Here is a 23,178-nt window from a genome sequence, read left to right on the forward strand (position 1 = left end):
TTTTCTTCGAAGGAGGGTGGATTTCTGGAAGCTTGCGCTTGGTAGAGAACGCGGTTCGATTCTTGTAGCGTTTCCATTAGTGGTAAAACGTTTAATTCTCTGCCTCGGTATAATATAAATTTGCGCGACTCGTATTATTGGTATTCGTATATTGATTATATCATGTATAATTTTATCTGTAACACTCGAATAAGTCGTTGAGAATTCATTCTAAACTTTTAAACGTTACATACTTGACGAATTTAATAAAAGCGAGCTTGTATCCACAGCTCAGTAACGCAAGTAATGAATGGACGGCAGTATTTATAGAAAACGGAACAAGTTTTATACTTTATCAAGCGCAGACAATTTAAAATATCTCAAAACTTTCTGTTTGTTAAAACGCTCTTCATTTACACATAGATAAAGCAACTCGCGTCGTGCGTTTCGGTTTGATTTTAATCGTTACATTTTTCGATCGCGACAGAGTCAGTTGCTTGAAATGCGAAAAAGAAAATTACTAATGAGATATTAGCATGAGGAAAATAACAGGTAATTTAACACGGGGGATTAGTGCGATAGGAGGGGTTTAGAATTTTGCAGGCAGGCAGAGGGAAAATGCCAGTCCGGTAACGGGGCTCGCTCTGAAAGGAAAGTTAAATCCCTTTACAGTTTATACGACGAACACTGGTGTTTCCCAACTTAACTGGTTTAGGGTCATAAACCTCACCCGAGCATGCAGAGGAAAGCGCATTTATAACTAACGTAACTCGTATCCCGCTTAGCTAAATAATTAAAAGATACGAGAGAAGGTTGCGTTCCACCCCCCATCGCCGCGAACATTATCACCATTATGACCGAGTCTCAACTCTCTTCTACTGTCACCTATGTCGCGCATCTCCATCTTATTATCATTATTTCTAATTTTATTTAGAGCAAAATAAAATTATAAAAAATACTGTAATTGTTTTATTTTTATTAATATTATATTTTCATAATATATTTTATTATAATACTGTATATTTTTTTACTGAAAAATTCGGAGAATCTAAAAATTTCTTGTTCATATTCATGTATCTGAAAGAGAGAGAGAATATAATGGAAAGAAACATAAATTTATTCCTAAAGTGGGGAATAAAAATGTTTGCATTTAGCAGTAATATATCGCGATCGTTAAGAGGGGAAAGAAAAAAATTGATTCATGTATCATTGCGTTGAATTCAATCGATTAAGGAATCACACGAAAAAAAGAAACGAGCGAGGAAGGATTAGATAAACAGATTATATGCAGGTATGAGATAAGGGAACGGTCATTGGACGAGAATCGGTTTAGCATGCCGCGGTGTAAGAGGCAGGGACCAACGTTAGCTTTATGTTAATCTGGGCTAGCGGCGCTGCGGCTGACAACGATGCTGTCGCTGTTAATATCGCCCGGTGACGTAGTAGTAACTAGTACCGGTATACCTGCCGGCCAAACTGTACTGCGCCGACACAACAGTCTGGTAGCGTACGTGTGGAGTATGCAGCCCGCTGTGGTACGTACTCTCCTATGGTGTATGCTTCGGGGGTGGTATCGCACGATATGGTGTGGCTGTACCACCGGCGAGGGTGGCGACAGGGGTGGCAATCAATATGGGCCTCAACGCAAACACGGCGCCGCTGTTGTACTAACATCAAATAGGCGGATAGCGACCGGTCGCTCGCCTCGTGTGCATTGTCTACTCTACTGCTCTGTATAAACCGACCGCTTTTCGATATTTTTCGCCCGACTGATCGAGTCGGGTTAACCGTCGCCGATCGAGCCGACCTCGATATCGTGCAGCTTTTGCATCTTTGCGCAAAAAAAAAACACAATACTGTAAAATAATTTATATAACTGATAATTCTTGGAGATATTTTAAAAGATTAATTAACCATTTTCTATCGATATTTTCTTTTCAAGAAATTATCGCGCTTGATATTTGAATTAAAATTGTAAAAAAGAGATTTCGCGTAGCGATATAATTTATTATTACATGCTATAGAATTATATTATATTTACGTACTATATAGAAAAGTTATAATGATATGTTTCTAACGCTTTAACAAAGAATGATTTACAAAGTAAAAATTGATGGAAAAATTTTTGTGTTGCGCAAATGTATTTATTTTCAAAACAATATCGCAGTAAAATATTAATCATTCACGACATGTATTCCTCACTTACATAAACAAAAACAAACTGTCATATGCTTGGGGTTGTCAAAAACGAGGGGTTGAGGAAAAGAATAATAAGCAAAATACGCAGTGAAATTCTGGAGAGCACAATAAATTTGAAAAATGTCAGGGATAAAGAAAGGCTAGAAAATTCCGCAATCGAAATTTTCTTGGACGAAGAAGCGAAATGACGCGGGTCGCGAATCACCGTCTTCGTCGCCGCGTTACGTTAGTCCTCTTCTCCCTCGACAAGGCGAAGCAAAAATTCGATGGCGGGAACAATAGCGAGAAATAAATTATGCAAGATTACAAAGAAGACAAGCACGGGTCGAGGGGACACTTTATATTATCCGGGGACAGCGGTAGCATAATTGCCACCCAAACCATTCCCTCTTCTCAAACTCCTCTCAGCCGCCATTCTCCGCCGCCGTTCTCTCGCTTCGTGTTCCTCGATAACGCCCCCGGAAAATAGAAGAAGACGAAGAAATCCCTCGTTATGAGATGCGAGCTGGTTTCTTGCCCAGCTGTTTTCCGTCCCGCACCACCGTTCTTTAGTAAGATTTCCCCAACGTAAACATACCGTCTCTGGTTCCAGCACGCCACTCCACTCACTTTGCTCCATTCCACTCGATTCGGCCTACCATCCGCACTCTTTCGATCCCACGGAATGGGTTTCGCTTCGCATACTCGTCAACAAGTACGTACAACTGCGTTTATACGACTCATCAATGATAATTAATAATTAACGAGGAAGTTTTTTTAATTTCTAAAAAAACTTTTCTTTAATCAACGCTAGTTTTTTTCTATTAATCGGTTCTCTATTACACGTATAATTATTTAAAAAAATCTTATAAAATATATGCGTCTGATTCAATTACAAAAATAGATATTTTATTTTGCATAAATTTCCGGAATAAATAAATGAAATTAAATACTGTTACGTGAAATAAACTACAAGCTTATTGTAACGAGAGTCTCTCTTTGTATATTTTACGTTTCATTGTTTCTGTTGCTCCAAAATCTCCTTCGATCTTAATTAATTTAAATATTAAAGTCTTTTTTTTAATATTAAGAGAATGATTCTTTCAATATTTAAATCAAATGTTTATTTCTTATTATTCCCGTATTAATTCACGTAAAATTTTTGTTATTTTGAAGGCATTTATAATTAATAAATTAAACTAATTAGTTAGTACCTACTATCTTTACATTTTTACATATTTTCTGTATATCGACATTTTAATGCAAAAAAGGAAAAAACAAAACACTATGCAATGCAGGAATATTAAAGCTAGTTGTTACGATGAAGATGGTTTTCTTGAGAGGACAAGGTTGTGAGGGTGATGGAAACGCAAGATGTTAATGAGGCTGGAGGGTTGGCATTCCTAGCGGCCTCCAAGACTTCCAAAGATTTCTCTCTGGTGACGTCAAGATTCTGATCCTCCACGAATCCTCGTTCAATCTCGACGCGCATGCTTATTTTGAATCTAGTCTTTCGTGTATGTGAGTAATTTATCAAAAATATTATTATATAAAAAATAAAATCGCAAAAAATAAAGCATCAATTTCAATTAAACCGTATCGAAATCACACACGTATACACGTATCGATCCTCTTATTTTAATAACATCGCAAGCAAGGAGTAAACCAAAAGAAATATCTGAAAATGAGTTTGTAAATATTACAAGATTAACACCGTTTCTTGGTTGGAATCACATGCTTTCATTTTTCCTCTTTTTTTTCGAGACACAATGGTGCATGGTCGCTACCCCTCGCGCTCTTAAATTATTGTTGTTCGGGGTGGAGCATACAACAAGGGCGTATCATCCAACAGATATGATAACCCCAAGCTGGGGGTTGGTTCGATCCAACGAACCAATAACACTACACGGTAGTCCCATTCATAACCGAATATCATAAAGTACCGCCCATTGAAGAAGAAAACTCTTGCGCATTACGAGATTGTCTTTCGTACATATTAAATTTTTTTATAAAAATGGTTTAATTAATTTTAATTCAAATTTTTAATTTGCTTACTTTATTTGATACATCAATGTTAAAGAAATTATTTTTTTTAAAACGTCAACAAGCATAAAAAAATATATTTAAATAAATATAAATAAAAACAATTATTTAAAGAATTTAAAAATAAACTTGTAACAAAAACAATAATTTTATTTAATCTCGATATTCTCAACAAGATTTTATTTTGCAAAAAGAAAAGAGAAGAAAAAGAATACGCCTAATCAATGCACAGTCTTTCGTATTATAATTTTCTAAGAGTTCAAGAAGATTGCAAATGTCAAGTACACCAAGTGCTTAAGACGTTTGAACAGCAATGAGGGGGTGAATTGCGGTGAAAACGTTAGGTCGAAGCAAAGGGGGTATTCGCGAGGAAGAAGAGGAGGGGTGGAGCGGTGAGGGGGTTAAACCAAGAGATAGAGGGTTGCTGTCACAACCACACCAGCCGTTACTTCTGCTCCGGTAAATTCTGCGCTCGCTGGAACATCGGATGATGTTCCATCCGTTCGTCTGCCTGCGATCGGTTTCTCTGATGCTTCAACGAACACTTTATTTTCTTTTTTCTTTTCCTCGTCGAGTCATTGCACGAATGACGCTTTTCGTAAGTGATGATACATTCGACAAACGACACATTGAAGATGCAATGATGGCACGTAAATAATGTATGTGAAAATAATTTTATCATTTTTTTTTATAAATTAGAGAAAAATGTGTGCATTATTAATAATGTTATATAACACAATAAAACAGTAATCTTATACATAAATAATTGGAAGAATAAATATCTAAGAGAGAGAGATTACGATAGATTTATATATCGTATATCACGAGAGAGTATTAAATTGCAGAAATATTAATAATATTTTTATTATAGAAAATTTTTGCATTATAAGATTGCCTTTCATACATATTCAATTTATGTCGCTACATTTATATGTATTAAATATAAAATAATTTTTTATAAGAATTTTTTAATAAATTCAAACTTTTTTAACCTGCTTGTTTTAGTTTGATATATCGATATTAAAAAATTGTTTCTTTTTTTAATTAAAATGGAAAAAATCCGTGCGTGCGTAAGCACGATTAGATATAAAGTTACGATGACGCGGATCTTCCGTGCCGCGAGCAAAAGCATCCGACACCGGAAGAAGAGGAGCAGGCAGAACGCGGAAATTGCGGTGCGATCTGTTTCAACCTTGAATATCGGCCCCGCGTCGTCGCCCACGAGAGCGTTCAGTCGCATTTCGCGCGGAATATCGCCCGTTTAAAAAGGGAAGCGCCGTGAAGCGCGCAAGAGAGAGCTTTTCCCTCCTCCTATACGGCGCATCAATTTATACGTAGCGTTGAGAAATCAAGCGAAGGAAGCCCACCCCAAGCGCGCGTTGCGCCGCGTTCTCGGTAAGCGGCCCCGTTTATGCGCCGATAGGGATGAAACTCCGAGGGGTGGAAGCTTTGCTTTATACTTATACGAGTTTGGTGATGTATTCCGACAAGGAGCACGGGATGCGTCGGGCGATATTCCGTCGATCGCGGAACGAGAGAGACGGAAGATACGGACACGTCGGTAGGAAATGGCGAGGCGATGGTAGGGAAAGCAAGCCGAAAGTGATAGGGGCGAGATAGATATCAAACCGCGATTGCCATTTTTACTCTCGCAATCCGGCGCTCATGGATCTCACCCCTTTGGCGATCCGACGGTGATTTTAATCCATATCGAGCACACGCTGGAGAGAAAAAAAGATTAGCACCGAGAAAAGGAAAAGTGACGAGAATTTTGACTTTTTTAATAATAGTCTTCCATTTTTAACCGACGTTACTTATATCATAATAATATTTCGCATATTGCACGCAAAGATCTCAAATTGATTATCGATACAAGAAAAAGTTGTGTCGAAGAAACGGAATAATCGTGCAGAAACTTTCTCTCTTTCATGTCTTGTTCGTTTTTATCGCGAGGATAACTCACTCCTGATGCTTTGCATAGCGCTCCACTCACAGTTTTCGATTAAAAAGGACGTGCTTATAGATATACTTTTTATATCTACATATTACATACAAAATATATTAGAAACAAATATTCGGTTGATATATTTCGTAAAAATTTATTTATAAATTTTTCTTGTAAATAATACAACTTAGATGCATGCTAATACGTTTACGTAAAATATCAATTAAAAAAGAGAAAGAAATAAAAATTCCTGTTAGAAAATATTACTTTCGCATCGGCACGAAAATAATCTGGTCGGCAACGGTCGGATACGCGATACCGTTCGGCAAATATTTCGATAAATCAGCGCGGCCGCGGCGAAAAGCGGCAGCGGCATAGTAGCAAGGTATACAACACATATCTTAACGTCGTATAAATCTCCGACTGGAAAATTACACCAATGCGAGATAGACGGAGAGATCGCGAAAGAAAGGATGAGAAGGAAAGTTTGCCTCGAAGGTGGGCGAGCGGGAGCGAGAGGGAAGGGGGAGGGATAGAAAGCGCGAGACTCCCCTCTCGATCGGTAAAGGTGAGGTGGCTCGGAGAGTAGAGGGCGAGGCGAGGCTCGAAGATCCCGGGTTGGGGTAAAGCGTATACTTCCCCTCTCCTTCTCTTCATCCGCTACCCCCCTCGCTGTTGCCGCCTTCTCCTCTACCAATACCTCCGTCACCATCACCACCAACGCTATCCGAAATCCAGTAGTAGTAGCAATAACAGCGACAGCAGCAGCAGCAGTAGCAGCGGCAGCAGCAGCGCCGGCGACGGCGGCAACAGAACGCAGTAGCAACAGCCAACGAAGGCGGTGACGGTGGTGGCGGCGGTGGCAGTAGCAGCAGCAGCAGCAGCAGCTTTCCCCACTTCAGAAGAAAAGCACTTTCATAAATCTGCCAGCAGATATATGTGCGCACAATTTCCGAGATCCGGCCATTAAAGAGCCGCTCCTCGGCTATACCTCCCCCTCTCCCACTCCGCTTCTGCCTCTTCTATCGCCCTGAACCAACCGGTCCACCCTCCTCCTCTTCCTCCGCCGCCACCCGTCACCCTCCCCCGCCCGGCCGCCGAAGCGGCGTGGATATAATGCGGCCGGGAGCCTGAAAGTAATTCTCTCCGTGGTTATATCTTGATCTCATCCCCACTCCGTCACCACCCTCCGCCGCCTCCTCCTTTTCCGCGCTCGGAGCCACCCTCGGAGAGAAACCCTCGAAACCATTGCTATGAAGAATAAACGGCTAAGCAATGCCAGAGCGAGCCCGCGATCACCCCTCCCTCTCCCCCTCGTTCTTCTTTGCCCATCGTGTTTCGCTCCTTTCCACCTGAACCTTCCCCGGCTCACCCCGAGTCGAAAACTCAACGCGTTTAGATAACGTACTGAAATGCCTCACGGCACACTCCTCCGCCTATCCCCTTCTTACCCCCTTCGCGCCTTCATTTCCACCTCCGCGCGCCACGTGGAATTTACCCTTTTCTCGACATTCACGCAGCACGACGGCGGGGATGAGTATGCCCCGGATATCCCGCGGCGCGGAGTAACACGCTGTAAACAGTTTACTTCTAAATCGGCGAGTTTGCTATATATTTTCAGATAGGGGCTGACTTATGCCCGCCGACGCCCCTGGTAAGCGTCGACCGTTTTTAAAGATTTATCTCGGCGCAATACGCCGACACGAGGGGCTGCGCCACTGCACCGAGCCACAAGCTTTACCGTTGGAAATGTTCTTTCGGAAAAGTTTCGAGTACCGCTAGGGCTTTTTATTAGGCTTTATTGTGTTGTTGAAAAAAAAAGATGACACGCGATAAATATTATCATGAATTCTTTCATTAACACAAAACTAGTATTTTAAGAATGAGAACAGAAATAATCTCTATACTTGTTTAGCATTATTTTTTATTTAGTCAGATGATCAAAAAAAAAATTGCCTGTATATGTATATTAATTATTTCGTCTGTGTCTGATTGAATTAAGAAGGGGAAACGGAGAGATTCAATTATTAATGTGCATGATATATTATTAAGATTGATTAATCCTCTCTAAAAAAAAGGGTATTACTTATCTCCCCAATATTGGGAAAAAAGAATATTCTTTTTTCTTAATAACCCTGATATCCGATTATTCTCAAGATAATATTTTTTATGTATCATTTTATATTTAATTTAATTTTTGAAATTAACAAAATATAATTTATATAGATACGATTTATATTTAAATTAAAAACATGAAATTGAATAGAGTTTTAGATTTTCACGTAAAAAAACTTAAATAAACGTAGAAAAAACCGTGTCCAGTTAAAAATGATACATGCATATTCGTATAACTACGTCAAATCTCACTAATTTAAGATCCGAATTGTGCAAAATGTAATAAAATCTTTCACAATAATAAGACCATTTCCGGTTTTTTTATAATAAAATCTATGACAATGATAAGACCATTTCCGATTTTTTGTCAAATGGGATATAATGTAATGAAATTGATAAAAGAATAACGAATGTGAAAAAGAGAACTTAAGGATAAAGGCATATAGAAAGGAAGCAAAATTGCTATCGGCTTTCAGTAACAATAAAATTTGATAAAGAAGGAGAAAGTTTGCAATATACAGCACTCTCGATTCTCGTTTTCAGTATAGCGATGGAACATCCGGGCGTAGCAAAATAGAAAAAGAGGACGAGAATGGAAAAGGAGAACGCTCTTTTATACACGCAGCGAGACATCGTTACCTCTAGTCACAACTTTCAACACAGAAAGACGGAACTTTAATCAGACCCAAATCATGTTATTTGTCATTGGATTCGTCACAATAGCACAAGATGGATCAATTGCATGTTTGTACTATTTTTAGAAGTCTAATATAAATGTTGTGAATGTATTAAAAATTGCACGTAAAAAATTAATGAAATTTAAGAAACGAAAAGTATAAAAAGAATGTGTTACATCGAATTGTATTTATACTATAACCTTGTACATAAATTAATCATATATTAATTAGCGTAAAATATTCTCTTGCAAATTATTAAACTCATTTATATTTTATAATTATATAGTGATTGATAATTTATGAAAATTATTTTTAATTTCATATAATTAAAACTAAAATTTACTCTTGCCAAAATATGAATAAATTTTTAAAGAATAATTTTCAGTATATATTTTCAGTATGTTAAAACGAAAGAACATTTTGCAATGAAAACATTTATAAATTTTATATATAAACATATATATATATATAAGTAGTTTGATTATTTAAGACGTTACAAAATAATAGCAATATTTTGTATATTTTCTGCTTTGTGAGATTTTCTCTTTTTCTATTCTAGAAAGATGCATCATCTACAATACTTCTCAATATCCGGCAACATTTGCCGTTGCTTGCGAATCATTTCAAACTTGAAGAGACACTCGAAATTGGACAGAACTGACCCAAAGTGCTAAGGACTCTATCTACGGGTGGGTAAATATGACTTTACCGCATACGATCTCACCTGTTTCGCCGTCTGATCTCGGGATCTAATTCAGAGGGAATCGGGAGGGAGGAAGGAAACGGAGAAACGCGAAAATGACGGAAGTAAGAAAGAAAGAAAAAGAGAAAGAGGAAAGAATAAAGCGGGAGCAATATAGGTGGGAAGAGTAAGAGAGAGAGAGAAAGAGAGAGATGAGGAGAAGGTGAAATACATCAAGATTGCATCCCCACTCAACATCGCGGAGGACGGGAGAGGACGTTCTCCCCTTCTCGTGGTCGCTGCAGGGGAACGCGAGGGAGATTGTAGGTGGATGAGGAGGTAAAGGACGACAGGGAGGGTGGGTGACGGTGGTGGTTGTGGCTGAATTCAACGGGGTGTACCGTCTCTGTTGCCAGCCCCGCCCGTCATATTCCGCGAGGGCCAATCCCGCGAGCTCTTTTTATTAGATCCATAAATCCATCATATCGGTCTCACCCCATGGACCGTACGCCCTCGCGTACTCATTGGTCGGTATTATGATCTCGCATCTAGCGAGATCGCTCCGAGGGTTTATGGTGATGCGCGCGATCCGCATCTGCTGCGTCTTTGGCGCATTGCGGACTTTTCTTCACTCCGCCTTGTTATTAATATTGAATTTTTCCTCCGCGAAAAAAGCACGGCCGAGAAGGCCGAGAAGCACCCTTCGAGAGATGCGCCGAGAACTTGCTCGCGGTGGTGTTCGCGGAGGAGTGGTACGCTCTCGTGTGTAGGTGGGCTCTCAAAAGGGCATCTGTGCTGGTAGGGAGCGGGAGATGCGCGCGCAAATCTTCCAAGCCTGCCTGCAGACCACTGTCCACTCTTCGCCATCCGACGTTCTTTCCTCATCGTGTGCCCTACGTCTCCGGCGGGGCTGACGAGACGTTTCTCCCGGAGGGATCGGAAATTTGCTCGGTAATGCAACCAACACTACGACACACAGGAGTCTTTAACGCAATGCTTGGAATACGTATAGAATATTGGAAGAAGGAGAGATTTAAACACGAATGCCAAGTCTAAAAAAATTTTAGATAGATTTAGAGCAAAATGTATACATATATTTATTGAAAAAAAATAAGTCGAGATTCGTGAACGTTTTGCTATTCCAGGAGAAAGTTTGTTCAAAGTCAAGAAAATTAATTATAAAAATGAACGCGATATCGTCCTGACGAGGATATTCATAATTCGAGCATGATCGCGGGGTAAGCAGGGGTGTCCCTGTTCCCAAAGAGCTAGTTCTCTTGTCCCCAAGGAGGGCCGCAAGATCGAAAGAAACCGACGATGAGCGGAAAGCGCAGGAGGAGCGGGGAAGCCTCGAAGACCATCAGACTGCTTGACGGACGCGAGGATCAATATCCTCCGATACCATACTCCGAAAGCTATATACGAACCCATTTCCACCGCCAATAAAACGCCATACCTACGTGTATTGCGCTATTCGGGCGATTCTCTTCCTGGCCTCCTATTGGCCGTAAAACACTGGTCGGCTGAAAGGTTGAATTTTATCGCGGGGAAAGAAATATCGATGTAAAGGAGAGCAACTCAGGGCGGTGTACGGTATGTACGTATATACAAACGGTCGCGATGCCTGTTGTGCATTACGGCAAATGTGTCGGTGAGAAACATTTCGCGTTCATGATTTCAAAATGAGATAACGCATGGATATTTATAATTTTAAAAGGTATTTGCTTCTAAAATTAAAACAAAGCTCGCAAGGCCAGAATATTTGTATAATTTAATATTTAAAAAATATAGTATGTAAATGAAAAAGTTATCCATATCTTTAGTTGATTAATATTTTCATGAAATTTCTATACTCGATAATATTAAGAAGTTAAACTTTATTATCAAAGAAAATTATAAGAGAGGTAGTATTTTACGAGAAATCGATATAATATAGATTAAGAAAATATAAAAAATATTGAAAAAAAATTGCGTAACACTATCTAGATAAAATTTTTTATAATCTGTGTTATATCAAATATGCAAAAGACAATATTATGACAGCTAATCATCCATTTTGTCTTCCTTAAAATATTCATCAATCTAGTTTCAAACGTGAATATACTTAGAGTCCGCAAATGGAACGCCGAGATAAGGGAATCTCGCATGAATATGGATAAGACGCACTCGTGCGATCCCATTGGGAGATTCGCGGCTCCAATCATAACGCGTACCGATATCACGTAACGCTATGATATGACATTATCATAACGCAGGCGGTTTATTATTGGTCGCGAGTGCGCCCTACTCTATGCTTCTCTCCCCTTCGCTCCTTCCTTTCTTCCGTTCTTCCAGCCACCCCCGTGCCGTGTTCTGTGCCTCGACGCATACGTTTCTCGGTTGGTGAGGTGGGGCACGGAGCAGAGCCCCCCTATTCACCACCCCTCTGCCGCCAACTGCCGCTTCCCCTTCTAGTCCCAACTGCTCTGCCGCCATCTCCCCGCCGTCCCAGCCACCCTCCACCCCCGCCCGAATTATGAGGATCAATACACGAGGAAGCTTGCAAGGGCAGCGCCGACGCTACTCGTTTGTCGACCTTCTTCGAGCGTGGACCTTCTTCGTCTCGCTGGACGTCCATACGCATCGCGATCGTCGGCCTCCACCTCGCGCGTACCATCGGTCATCGGTTTCATTTTTAAATTGTGTCCGTTTTCACGCACACATGCATAAATAACAGTCTTCTTTTAGCATGCGATAGATTGCAAACACATTCTAATTTTTCGTGACATTTTCTTCCCCTTTAATTATGATTTATAAAATGATATAAAAAATTACAAAATAAATTTGTTAAATAAGCTATATAAAAAAATCCCTGTTTAAAATCTATTCAATTCACGTTTGTTTTCAACCATCTTCCTCTCGTCAAACATTTGTACGAGTGACAGCGTTGCCTCTACAAACTTTCTCGTCCAATCGACAATTTTTTATTCCATTTTTATTCCATTCCTATTTTTTCTATACGCATGTATGTAGAATAATTGTTAGCTTATACGTTAAATTTACGTTTAACACGTGATTTTTTATCTCTTTTACTATATGTTTATTTTAAGGTATGCGTAACTATTTGATAAAAAAACGAGAAAATGATTAAATTTGCTAAACAAGAAGAAAAAAAGAAAAAAAGATAAAAAATATGATTAAAACTTGATAAAACATATGTATCTATATAAACTTATTATCATTCTCATTTACATGTTGCAATAATAAATATCAAATTCATGTTACAATAGTAAATATCAAATTCATGTTACAATAATAAATATCAAATTCATGCTTCAATTTTTTTTCCTTTTTGCGCTTTTAATCTATTCATATAGAAAAATTCACATATAATACTTTTATACATAAAAATCTCGATACGATTCTCGAATTATATGGCACAGTATTTTCTACTTTTAATCGAAAGTGATAATGATGATCAATTGTTCACAAGTATCTGATACCTGATATTTTGACATATAAATTGTTTTAATTGGTTTTGCAATTAGATCGGTGCAAGCAATACAAACGCATGCGCGAATATATACACACATAATTTTTCAGACATTTATATTAAATATACGAAAATTCTATTTTGTCATCTTAAAAAAAATTTTGAAGATATTGCATACAATCTTTTTAAATAAATGCATGTGAGCTGTCTTCATCGTGACAATGCAGTTTTTTTATTCTTTCTTTTTATTTAATTTTCAATTTTTTATCAATATTTGTTTTAGAAAAAGTATTAAAGCAAAATTTAAATAAATAAATATTAATATGTCTGTGTGTGTTATTGTATTTAATATTTATCATAAATATATCAATATCTATTATTATATATATAACTTTTACAGAATTATTTTTTAATCAAATATTTCTCGCTCAATTTAAGATTTATCCATTATCAAATAATTGAAGAAGATTCAAAATAAAAAACTGATGAAGTAATTAAACTTCTTGGAAGAAAAAAAAATATAAATGATCACATGACATTATTTTCTACAATCAAATTGAAATGAGCATGAAGAATTTTAAATTATATAATTAAATTATATAATTATAAAATTAATATTATTTAGAAATATTATTTATATGCAATCAGCTCTCTTTTATATATATATATATATATATATAATTATATAATTGTATTCTGATTTTAATTAAGTTTCTTTCTCTCTCTATTGTGATATATATTTTGTTGAATATTAAATATAAAGACGCTTCTAAATATTTGAAAACTGCCATTAATGATGATCTCTTTCCTGTGCTTTCAAATTTCAATACAGATGTCACATAAAAAAATATACAAATTTCCTCTCCCTGCTTTAATAAAATTTGTCATATAAAATACTTACGAAAATTTCTACGTACGACAACAGTAAAGGAGAATCAGATACACAAATTCGACACGAAGCACCCGCATAGTCTCATATGTGCATGGCTAGCATTATATCGCAGAACAATCGATACATACCGTCAGCACACGACAGAGCTCGAATTCCCGGCCCCTGTTGGCCGAACTAAGCCAACCGACCTCGCACTACCGCCATTCAACGACCGCAAACTGCCTAGTTCTCCAACATCCACGTGTCACTTTGCATATCTTACAATGCAACGATCATAATCTCAAAACCTTTTTAAGCTACCTGTTATTTATACACATCGTGTAGAATTTTTAAAAATATCTTGATTTTTATTTTTAAGAATCGCTCATTATTATTAAGGTTTGTTTTATATATATAAATACATGATTTTATATACATATTTACATTAATTATAAAGTACGCATTAAAATTATGTATATGATAAGATTATATCAGTGGTGATAATTGATTAAGTGATTTTTTTTCTTCTCTCCTTCTCTCTTTATTTATTTTTTTTTATTTATTCTTTCTTTCTCTTTCTCTATAATTAAGGAAAAGAGAAAGATGGAGAAAATTAAAAAAATAGAAAGAGAGGAGAGAAAAATAATTTAAGCAATTACCATCACTGATATAATCTTAACATAATTTCGATGCATACTTTATAATTAATGTAAACATATATAAAATCATATATATTGTAGTCAATTTTTAAAAACATGATTGGTAATGATTATATCATGCCATATTATTTAACATTCTTGTCAATTCTAACATTTGTTATTTTTATTAGACACGTAATGTATACGCTAGTGCATATACTACACAATTATCAGGAATATCTTCTCGTTTATAGGTGTTTTATTCATTCAATACTCCGTGTAATATATTCTCAGTCAAATGCGACGATCACATCGTAACTCGGAGATATCGCGAAGAAAGCGTCATTCCATAGGTAGCGTTTGAAAAGTGCAGTGGTCCGTCAGTCGAACAAACCGGCGTAAGTGTTCGCCGGTGATAGTAGAGAGTAGTTGAGGAAACGGGGGTAGGAACCGTCCGCGGGAAAAAGGAGAAAAGGGAGTGAATTTTTTATCCGTAAAAACTCCATTAGAGAGAGAGAAGCGACGGTGTTTGTTATTGGTCATCCTCGGGGCGAAGATGGAAGGGTAGCTAGATAGGTAGGGTAGAGGGCCTTGTCCGGCGCAGAGATATCCATCGATCTGAAGGACGGTAGATCCGCCACCGTCCTCGATTCTTCCCCCTTCTTACATTCTATATCCTAGGGAGGATTCTCCTCCCTTTAGCCACCATCTACTCCTATGAGAGTGAAACGAAGAGAAAAAGAGCGAGAGAGAGAGAGAGAGAGATCGAAGCATTCGCGCCCCTTCCTACTACGAGAACTCTACCTACGTACGCAGGCAAGCATCTACAATGTTCCTTTGGCGCGGGTGGTATCAAAGAAATCAATTACCCAGCAACACACACGCGAGTCCTGCATCCGATCTCCACACGGTCCACCCAACCTAGCCCGTTCTCCACTCTTCCCCACTATAGAGGCAGTACCGAGGACTCACGCCCTCTCCAGGCGTCCATCTTTTCTAGAGTGCCACCCCCCCTGTGCGTCTCACATATTTATTTTATACTGCCCGCGCCTTGTACGACCGTTTCAGAGCCCCGGGATGGAATTCTTTATCAAGCCGCTCTCCCAGCGTGGTACTTTCGTCTATTGCTTCGGCCGAAACGCGTTCTCGATTGAATCGAAGCGATATCGAACGTCATTTTCGCAAAAATCTATATACTATGCTAGTTTTGATTTCATGATTTATTTTATGATTTTCGCGTTTTATAATTCGTCCCGATAAATACAATTTGTATCTTAAATATTTATCGTTGATGCAATAGAAAAATTGTACATCCTTTTTGGGGAGAAATATGTATATTTTTATTTTGTTTGATTTAATTGCAAGTCTAAACGTCACGATGTATCATTTTATTAAAAAAATCAAATTGACAGAACTCGTTTATTAAATTGCGTACTTGGAGCGGAATCTCAGAGAGACAATACATGGTATTAATCTAAACTAAAAATGGTCCTTTGTAGTAAAGCGTCGCCTCTGAGAGACAGGCTCGAAATCAAATGGATTGCGAATGAACGGAGAACAGTGAGATGTAAGAGCGAACGAGAGGAGACAATGATAGTAACAGCGTAAGAGGAAAGGATGAGAGACAGAGATAAAGAAAGAATGAAAGAGAGAGAAGATAGTGGCAGACAACCAAAAAGAGAGGGAGGAGAGAAGCGGAGAAAAAGAAAGCCTCAATGTGGCGTGGGAGGATGGAGGACGGCCATCGGAATAGCCTCAACTGGACAGCACGTGGACGACTGGACTACCTACTTTTATATCGTTCGGGAAATAATGGGATTCCCATCATGAAGTGGATTTCCCTTGGGAGCCAGTGGACATCGATGCACCCGTCAAGAGATCCAACACCATCCGACGCCCGTATCCTCTATCGGTTTCCTACACCCCCAACGTTCATCATTCGTGCCCTCCCGTACTCATTCACCTGTTCAGAGTTAGCGTCGCCCCGCGTTACACTTCGTTGCATTAGAAAAATGATCAGAGTCAAGTTCAAAGAACGTCTTGTTATCTTAATTAAGTTAATCAGTCAGATTTTTTTTGTATAATAAATCTTTTTTTATTATACTGATTTATACACATTATCGCTAAAATTCAAATGAAAATTGCATAGCGAGATTATAAATAAAATATCTAAATATGTTTGTCGAATTAAGTTCGAAATTATTACCATTTTTTTGAAAAAATTTACTCTGATTATGAATAATTTACTCTAATTATGACTATAAACAGATTCTGAAATTATAATCAATGCCAAGAATATTTAAACAAAATATAAATTCCATAAGTTATTTTATATGTAACAATTTTCAATGATTACAATTTTAAATTTTAATTATAACATATATATTTTTCTAATTATCTTTGTGGAAAATTTCAATTATATGATAAAACAAAATAATCATTTTAATATCGTTACTATCATATGAAAATAATCATTACATAATCTTGCAACAATGTTGTAAGTAAGCTTAATATAAAAAAATTGTGTTATATTTTATAAAATATATAATTAAGAAATAAATTTTTCTAAAATATATCTAAGAAAGATATCTGAAATTCTCACATATATTATATAAAAAAAATATATATATATGTATATAAATATATATATAAATATAGAATTTTTTAAATATTGCGTGTGATTCATAAAAATCTATAATTTTTTAAAATACACAGAATCTCGTTATTGTGGACACTACTGCCATCTCACCATAATACTATATATAAAAAAGATATAGCACACTATATATAATCGATAAAAACATTTTTGAAAAGAAAAAGTTATCTACCGAAATATTATAAAATCTCGATATTACCTCGATGAGATAGAAAAATCTGTTGGTAAATTCTAAATCTATTTTTGTAAATTTTAATTTACTAAATGCTTCATCGTTGGGTAATTTATCGATTAAAGAAAACTATATGATCGACATGATATTAACATAATAAATTATACATTTGCCAATTTATCGTTATATATACATATAAAAACAAAATAATTTATTAACAAAATAAATAATTTTTTCTATATTTTCAATAATTAAAGGACGCGACAAGATCAACAAAAACAAAATAAAAAAAAAACAGAATTTATTTAATAAAAAAAATTTTAGCGTTTATATAAAATCTTCAAAATATAAAAGAATTATTTAAAAATTAGCATATTATGACTATAATAATTTAATGCAAAAATTCATCACGAAATTAAAAGATTTCTGCTTCACTTATCTATCAATTGCTATTTACATATTGCAACAAATATAATTGAATGATAGGTGTAGACATACCTGGTAATAGTCGTACTTTTGAACGGCAAGGCAAGATGAAATATACCAAGAAGATCTCTCGATTGATTCCGGATATGCATAAAGGCCGAATCATGATGCTGGACCATAATAACGATGATATGTAGCACTTAACACACCACGTCGAAAACGTAGTCACTTTACGAGACAATCGCGATGATTTTCTCGCGCGCAAGATTCATCTCTTTAGATCATGACACTCGCGAGGAAAGTTACATTTCAATGTAATTGTTGCACAGAAGCTGGTCATCGAAATAACGATCTTGACGAACGATTGCACACGATATTTTACGACGAATACATTCACTTTAGGAAACAACATTCGCGATTTCTTGTTGGAAAGATTCACATTTTACACAGTGAAACTCGCGAGGAAAACGATGGGATTACAATATAACGGTTACATAAAACATGGTTATACAAAAGCGGATTATGATATTGGGAATGATCAATGTTCGATATATTACTAACGCGATATATTACCTTGCGAAGTAACCGATTTGCTATTTTTCACACAAGATTCACACTTTTGGACAATAATATTCGCGATAAAAACGGAGCGGAGTAAAAAGTGACGCGATGCGTACCGTGACTGACTGCGATTTGAAATCTAGTTGACAGCAATTGCGATTCTCGAAGTATCGGTCCGATCGAGATATATCGAATCAGCTGCGGTGATTATTTTAGGTTATGGTTATGCTTGTGGTATGGTTATAGAGGTTATAACTGGTCTGAAATGTTTTTTAAACAAGCTGTGAGATTACCTACATTGCAAAATTCATGTCAGATCTTATCGGGTAGATAAACATAATGATTTCTTTTTTTTTATTCTTTTAAGGATTAGAAAATATTAACTTAAAAAAGTAATATTTAATTCCAGACTTAATATTTTATTTAAACTGTGATGATATAATCATTATTGTATGCACTATGTCTATCATATACAGAAAGAAATCATAAATATTTTGTGCAGGTATATCGGGAAAAGCTGCCACGGTATATCCCAATGTGGTTCAATGTCAGGATACTCGAGCATTTAGTAGCGCAGCAAGCAAAAGAAAATGGGATTTATACAGTGCTGTCTGTTTAGAACGCCATCCAGTTATAATACAACCCATGCAAGAAATAGAATTGAAATTTTATAATATGTTAAAGAAGATTGAATATGAGAAAAGTTTAAAATGTGATCATGAATTAAGAGTGGAAAAAGGGGAGAAAAAGAAAAAATCAAGCGACGCAAGCAAAGAAAAAGATGTACATACAAAGATTTCAATACAAACTGCACAGGACTTTCAAGATAATTGTCAAGAAGAATTGAACAATTTTAAATTTGCGCCAACAGTTACAAGTATGTTTTCTCGATAGTAAGATATAAAACAAACTTTATGTAATAAATATAAACTTTATATAATAAAAATATTTTTTTATATATTAAAACAAATTATATATATTAAAAAGAAAAAGAGAAGAAGAAATTTACATATGTATAAAAATATAAAGAAATTTTGTATGTTATACAATTTATATATCATTGTTTTAATCATAATTTATACTCTGTTTTTAGAATTTGATGAACAAAATATAACATCATCTTTAAAACGGAAATTGGATAAAAATTTACTTTTATTAATACACCAAAAAGTAGGTGATACATATTATTGGATACCTCCTCAAGGTATTCGAAAAGAAGGAGAGACCATGAGACAAGTATGTATCTATAATTTTACACACATAGACATATATATATAAAATTTATAAAATAATATATATATAATTGCCAAAAACTAAAAATAATTTAATGAAAAAGATATAATTTGATATTATCTTATTTCTTTACAGACTGCAGAAAGAGTATTACAAGATACATGCGGCACAAATATAAAAGCAAGTTTTTATGGCAACGCACCCATTGGATTTTATAAATATAAATATCCAAAAAAACTTAATGATCAAGGAATTTATGGTGCTAAAATATTTTATTTTTTGGCAAAATATTTAGATGGAAATGTTACTAGTGATATAAAATATCAATGGTTAGATGATACAGAATTTAAAAAAATTTTACCTCATGGGATACAAAATAGTATTTCACAATTTATGTTGTTTACTTAAAATAATAATATAAAATATCAAAGCTCTTCCTTTCTAATTTTTTCTTTCCTTATTCTCATCATTATCAATTATTATCAGTAAAGTTAACAAATTACAAATAAGTCTGAAGGTATAAGGAATAGATTAATATTAATATTTTACTTCATGTATATAGTATTTATATGCAATTATTAAACTAATATTTCATTCAAATATTTTCTAACAAACAATGTGTAATTTTTCATAGAAAAAATATTTTATCACATCCATATTATTTTAAAATTAAATTTTAAGTGAATCAGAAACAAAGATTAACTAGCTTTTATAAATTTTATTATTTATAAATATAACTAATTCAAAATTATTTTAAGAATATTTTACGCATTGCAAGCATATCTCAAAATCGTCCAGATCTTTTTCGTCCAGTATATTTAGTATCAGCTCTTACTTCTTGTCCTTGTCGTCGTCTCCTTTCTTTTTTTTCTATTATCCAGTCCCTACTTTTCTTCAATGATTTACCTCTAGCTTTTTTAATATATTCCCTGTAATATAAAATTGGCAAAACAATTAATATTTTATAACATGAAATAGATAAAAAAAGCATATACAATTTATAAAATACAATTTAAAAAATGCAATTTAAATTGCTAAATATAATAGAAATAATAGATAAAATATAAAATTCGAACCTTTTTGAATTAGCAACAGTTTGTCTATCTTCAGTCTCTGTGCCTAGTGCTTTTGGGAGTGGAGCAGCTCCCCCAGTCATTAAAACTAAGAACATTTTCTTCGCTTTTGTACTATTAGGAAAATCAACAACCACACCACCAAAAAAGCCAGCTTTTGTAGCTTGTGCAGTAATTAATTCAACTTGTTCACTATTCTCTGGATAAAACTGTAATACTGCCCTGGCACTTCTTGATAGACATGCGAATAATGTAGAGAAGAAACGATACAAACGCTTTGTAGGATTGTGTGAAGTTTTGTTTGCATAGCACAACCATTGCAATGCAGAGATACTGACAGCACCGTCGAATGCACCAGCTTTAAATGGCAATCCTTGACCCATATCTCCTAGGATTAAATCGCCATTTGTTTCTCTATCATTAGCTACCTCTGAAAAATAACATATCAATCATGTACCTCTAATGTTATACAAAAGAAAAAATAATTAATAGAAACAAAATAGTAAAGAAAATAAAATAGAAAATAGTTAACAAGGGTAATAAAGAATAATAGTAATATAATAATAGTATAGAAATAAAATAGCATAGAAAATATTATAATACAAAAAAAGTAAAGCTACTATATTGTATAATAATTAAAATAATTACCAAGCATAGATGAAGAGATATCAACACCTATCCATAAGTGTCCCTGATCTTCTAATACGCTGCCACTAAGACCTGATCCGCAACCAATATCCAAAAGTAAACAACTCTTATCCTCAGGTAAAAGAAGAAGTTCTATAGCACGTTCACACATTTGTACTTGAATATCTATCATACGGGAGCTGCAAATATATGAATCTTATTTGTGCAAATAAATGCCCAATAGATGTTTGCAATATGAATTTTGTATATAAGAATATACCTTTGTGTATACTTCTTTGCTTCTGTTTCACTATAATACTGTCACATAAAAGAAAATATGAAATCAACCCCTTCATTAATTTATCAATTATTTTTAGTAATTATAATAAAAACAAACACAATTTTATAAATTAATAATATTTACAACTTACCACCTCAGGTGGTGCCATACGTTCTGGACGCTTAGACATAGTAATATTTTATTTTATTTCCTATAATGAAGTAAATGTAATAAAAATATCTTCAAAAACACACGTGTTACATTACATATCTAACCTGAGTAAAAACTGACAATCTTTCATGAAACCAGAGAGAAGACTGAGAGATGTCATGGCCCGCTTTTAGGTGATCCCTGGAAGCGATACTCCCTCTGTGGACATTAAAAACGTGAACATGAACTACAAAGCCAATGTCCACGAATGTTCTCAGAGGGTAACATATATGTCTCTCTGATAATATAAATAATATAAATAAAAATATAAATAATTTAATTAATAATAATTTATTATATAAAAATATTAGTATGTTCTCTCTTTTCACGCTATTATTTATTTATTTATTTATGTGTCTTCTTTTTCTTCTCAACATCATTTATTTATTTATTTATTTAGCTCGCTATAAATCAATCTTTTAAAATGCAAAACTAAATATTATAGAATGTGACTTCGGAAAAGCGCGGTAAAATAATCGAATAAATTCAAATAATTAGCTCCGTGATTGTTTAATAAATAATCAATTTTAATCAATAAATTAAAATACTTCCATAATTTAATATTCCACGTTAATGTATATTTTATAATATATAAAATATTTCGGCAACGAATTATCGATAACACGGCGTTCGACTTTGGCAATATAAAATATAAACAATAGCGCGCTATACGTTACCGCTTTGTCATCATTCGCACGGTGACTCTCGAATAATAAAGTAGTGGTGAGAAACGCTTCGAATATTGTAATTTTTTTACTAAACACAACTACGATTAGTATCAAAACGTAATTTGCTTTAAATATTAATAAAAATTAATTAATTAAAAAATAATTAACGACATGAAACTGTATCGCAACGATAAATCTTTATCAAATCGTAATGTTTCATTACCGCGATTAAAAATTGAAACAGGGGATACATAAAAGGGGATAAGAGATTTAATTATGTAATGATCTTTCGATCATTGATGCTAATTATAATATTTCTTTAACAATATTAGAATTAAATATATTTCGAACAATGCTTTAAATTTTCTCAATCCTTGTTAATTAAACAATATACAATTTAATCGAGAATCGATTAAATTATAGGAATCCAAAATATTAAATAATCACTTCGATCGTTGCGATTTTTACGGACAATAATTATTATTTTAATATTTAGAGTCACAAATATATTTCATCCGTTACTTTATCGTTCTACTTGACAATCTAAATATAATTCGGATTGTGAGAGAACACGAAGTAAAACAATCGAATTATATGATAGATGTAAATAATTAGCATAAGGAAAGGCTCCGTGACAAATTGTTTAATATAATAAATAATCAATTTTAATCA

General features: G+C 34.9%; 2 protein-coding genes and 2 long non-coding RNA genes across 7 annotated transcripts in view; 2 read left to right on the forward strand and 2 right to left on the reverse strand.

Moving 5' to 3' along the window:
- LOC145972577 (uncharacterized) overlaps positions 1–16,888 on the forward strand; it is a 111,048-nt gene extending 94,160 nt beyond the window's left edge. The window contains exons 2-4 of the long non-coding RNA XR_014439215.1: positions 8,804–9,004; positions 9,497–9,626; positions 16,100–16,888. This is a non-coding gene — a long non-coding RNA (uncharacterized LOC145972577). The remainder of the gene's footprint in view (positions 1–8,803; positions 9,005–9,496; positions 9,627–16,099) is intronic.
- The window catches only part of LOC145972576 (uncharacterized), a 169,542-nt gene extending 150,990 nt beyond the window's left edge, over positions 1–18,552 (reverse strand). For all 3 annotated transcript variants that reach the window (XR_014439213.1, XR_014439212.1, XR_014439214.1), the window contains exon 1: positions 17,927–18,552. This is a non-coding gene — a long non-coding RNA (uncharacterized LOC145972576). The remainder of the gene's footprint in view (positions 1–17,926) is intronic.
- A 65-nt stretch (positions 18,553–18,617) lies between these two features.
- Positions 18,618–20,082, forward strand: Mrpl46 (mitochondrial ribosomal protein L46). The gene is made up of 4 exons (XM_083101321.1): positions 18,618–18,741; positions 18,918–19,292; positions 19,509–19,651; positions 19,784–20,082. Exons 1-4 carry the CDS (start codon positions 18,681–18,683, stop codon positions 20,054–20,056), a joined length of 852 nt encoding a protein of 283 aa, XP_082957447.1. The 5' UTR covers positions 18,618–18,680; the 3' UTR covers positions 20,057–20,082.
- LOC145972575 (18S rRNA (guanine-N(7))-methyltransferase) lies at positions 19,550–21,955 on the reverse strand. Of its 2 annotated transcripts, XM_083101323.1 has the most exons (6): positions 21,904–21,955; positions 21,780–21,839; positions 21,629–21,666; positions 21,370–21,548; positions 20,725–21,151; positions 19,550–20,577 (listed from the first exon to the last, which is right to left on the reverse strand). In XM_083101323.1, exons 2-6 carry the CDS (start codon positions 21,816–21,818, stop codon positions 20,433–20,435), a joined length of 828 nt encoding a protein of 275 aa, XP_082957449.1. In that variant the 5' UTR covers positions 21,819–21,839; positions 21,904–21,955; the 3' UTR covers positions 19,550–20,432. The 2 variants fall into 2 exon arrangements, with proteins under 2 accessions (XP_082957449.1, XP_082957448.1); XM_083101322.1 differs by having other exon boundaries at positions 21,780–21,943.
- Positions 21,956–23,178: the final 1,223 nt, after the last annotated feature.

This window comes from Camponotus vicinus, unplaced genomic scaffold (genome assembly GCF_025532165.1).
Source record: "Camponotus vicinus isolate PSW18456_S1 unplaced genomic scaffold, iyCamVici1.0 SCAF_5, whole genome shotgun sequence".
In the NCBI taxonomy this organism is placed as follows: domain Eukaryota; kingdom Metazoa; phylum Arthropoda; class Insecta; order Hymenoptera; family Formicidae; genus Camponotus; species Camponotus vicinus.